Source organism: Myotis lucifugus, unplaced genomic scaffold (genome assembly GCF_000147115.1).
Source record: "Myotis lucifugus unplaced genomic scaffold, Myoluc2.0 scaffold_425, whole genome shotgun sequence".
Lineage (NCBI taxonomy): Eukaryota > Metazoa > Chordata > Mammalia > Chiroptera > Vespertilionidae > Myotis > Myotis lucifugus.
In genome coordinates, this window is record NW_005871473.1 from 471,894 (window position 1) to 475,014 (window position 3,121).

Sequence of the window (3,121 nt, forward strand, 5' to 3'; positions counted from 1 at the left end):
CTTGGGGTCGAGCTCCCAGAAGTCCTGGCCGAGCCCGAGACATGGTTTAACACTATGCAAATGATTTAGCAGCAAGACCTGAGGAGTTCCCAGAGCCAATAAGTTTCCTTTAAATATATATATATATATTCTTATCGATTTCAGAGAGGAAGGGAGAGAGGGAGAGACACATCAATGATGAGAGAGAATCATTGTATCCGCTGCCTCCTGCACGCCCCCTACTGGGGATGGAGCCTGCAACTCGTGGCATGTGCCCTGACTGGGAATCGAACCGTGACCTCCTGGTTCATAGGTTGGACGCTCAACTCTGAGCACGCTGGCCGGGCAGCTGAGACTTTTAAGCCCTTTAGTTGTGAGATGTTACACACTCCTGGGAGTCTCAGACCTTCGGGCAGACACCAATCAGAAAGGATATGTGCACCCCTATGTTCATAGCAGCACCATTCACCATAGCTAAGATCTGGAAACAGCCTAAGTGCCCATCAGCAGATGAATGGATTAGAAAACTGTGGTACATCTACACGATGGAATACTATGCTGCTGTAAAAAAGAGGGAATTCTTACCATTTGCCACGGCATGGATGGAACTGGAGAGCATTATGCTAAGTGAAACAAGCCAGTCAATGAAGGAAAAATACCACATGATCTCACTCATTCATGGATAATAAAGACCATTACAAACTTTTGAACCATAATAGATACAGAGGCAGAGCTGCCTCAAACTGATTGTCAAACTGCAGCGGGTAAGCCAGGGAGGGTTGGGGGCAGGAGGGAGGAGGGGTAAGAGATCAACCGAAGGACTTGTATGCATGCATATAAGCATAACCAATGGACATAAGACACTGGGGGGTAAGGGAGGCCAGGGGATTGTCAAGGGCGGGGGGGGAAAAAAAGGACACATATGTAATACCCTTTGTAATACTTTAAGCAATAAAAAAAAAATAATCCTGATTTCTGGGCCTCATCCTCAGGAAATTCTGTTTCTTTGTTATGGGGTGGGGCCACAACATGAGTAACAGAGAAACAGAATTTCCGGAGGATGAGGCCCAGAAATCGGGATTTTAGAAAGATTCCCAGGTGATGCTCATGGGCAGCCAAGGTTGAGAACCACTGCCTTTGGGTGATGATGTTGTCATTCCCTGTGGGTTCTCCTCTCCGTAACAGAACGCTAGGATTTCCAAGTCCCTCTCGGCCAAAATGGTTTGGGTGACCCGAGGGACCTGCGCGGTTCCTGGACGCTGTGTGATGAAAGATGCTCTCTACCTAAATAGGGTCATTTTAATCATAATCAACAGCGGCAGTGATGATGAACGGCATTGTCACTGAGAAGAAGCTGGCCTGCCGTGCATGGGGGAGCCTGAGGCATGTGGCCGAGCCAGGAGGAAGTTCAGTGACTGAGGCCACATCAGCCCGGCCAGTGTGGCTCAGTGGTTGAGCGTTGACCTAGGAACCAGGAGGTCACGGTTCGATTCCCCGTCAAGGGCACATGCGGGGGTTGTGGGCTCGATCCCCAGTAGGGGGCGTGCAGGAGGCAGCCGATCCATGATTCTCTCTCATCATGGATGTTTCTCTCTCTCTCTCCCTCTCCCTTCCTCTCTGACATCAATAAAAATATATTTAAAAAAATAAAATGTGGACCCTCTTCCAACAGGCCTCAGAGACACTGGGTTCATCGTCCCCGCCGCCCGCTCTGAAGGCAGGTGATGTCCTGACAGGAGAAACGCTACACAGGTCTCTCCTCCAGCCGTTTCTCAGTCACTTCACTCCCAACCACTCCACAGCCATTGTTCACCACTTCAGCCACCCCGTTTAGTTAAGGCGACACCCTTGCTATAGCTGTATCCAAACTGCCATCGAATGCAACTGACAATCAAGATTTCTCTGCAGTAAAGGTTAAGGACGTCAAGGAAAGCATTGGCTGACCCGTGCGGAAACTACATTGTGAGCCCGGACTCCGCCCCTCACCCACCATGCACCTGGGCAAGTCACTGGATTACCCTGGACTCCGGTTTTCTCCCTTTTAATAGAAAAGTGTGGAACGGAATGATGTCTAAGGACCCCTTTGGCATGAACTGCCTATGGAGCAATATACCTTTCTCTTTAAAAAGCTCTGAGACAGCCCGGCCGGTGTGGGTCAATGGTTGAGCGTCGACCTATGAACCAGGAGGTCTCATTTCGATTCCCGGTCAGGGCACCTGCCTGCCCAGGTTGCAGGCATCATCCCTCCAACAGTAGGGAGCGTGCAGGAGGCAGCCAGTCCATGATTCTCTCTCATCATTGACGTGTCTATCTCTCTCTCTCTCTCCCTTCCTCTCTGAAATCAATAAAAATATATTTTATAATAAAAAACTATGAGACCACATCAGTGAAGAACAGATAGTGTTTTGTACCAAGCATCAAAAGCCCAGGAGAAGGTGTGCCTGCCAGGCCTCCTCCGATCACGCCCCCCATCGGATGAACCCAAAAATGTGTTACTATGGCAACATCAACGCGAGGGCGGTGGGGCCAGCGCCCCACGTACTTGCCATTGACGACCCCATCGGGGTTGAGCATGGGGATGATCTTGAAGATGAAGTTTTCCCTCAGGAGCCGGGCCCCGGGGTCACTGCTGACCAGGAACTCCAAGGCGCCCTTCATCACCCAACTGGCGTTGCTTTCTCCCGGGTGCACGCGGGCCGTGATCACCTGGTACGGACGCTGCCCTGTTGGAAAAAACAGACAGAGGAAAACTAAACCTCAGTGCGCTTCCCACTTCCATCAAGACGTCCCCACGGGGCCCCTGGAGGTTACCCTGGACCATCGTGACGTCCGAACTAGGTCCATTGTCCCTAACGCACATCTGACCCGCATTTATCCATTTTCCACCTGCTTCTAGGGTCGGCGAGACTCAAGAGAGGATGTAAGTCAAAGCTCAAGGCTGTTATGAGAAACGTAAATATTTTTGCCTGCCCAGCACATGGCTCAGGGGTTGAGCGTCGACCTATGAACCAGGAGGTCAGGGTTCTATTCCCGATCAGGGCACATGCCCAGGTTGTGGGCTCAGTCCCCAGTAGGGGGCATGCAGGAGGCAGCTGATCCATGATTCTCTCTCATGATGTTTCTTTCTTTTTTTAAAAAAAAA

At 50.7% G+C, this 3,121-nt stretch overlaps 1 protein-coding gene across 1 annotated transcript in view; it reads right to left on the reverse strand.

Annotated features, from left to right (window-relative positions):
- The window catches only part of LOC106699516 (cytosolic carboxypeptidase 4-like), a 96,922-nt gene that overhangs the window by 58,656 nt on the left and 35,145 nt on the right, over positions 1 to 3,121 (reverse strand). Inside the window, exon 2 of the mRNA XM_023744046.1 lies at positions 2,518 to 2,702. Within this exon, the coding sequence (XP_023599814.1) occupies positions 2,518 to 2,702 (185 nt within the window). The remainder of the gene's footprint in view (positions 1 to 2,517; positions 2,703 to 3,121) is intronic.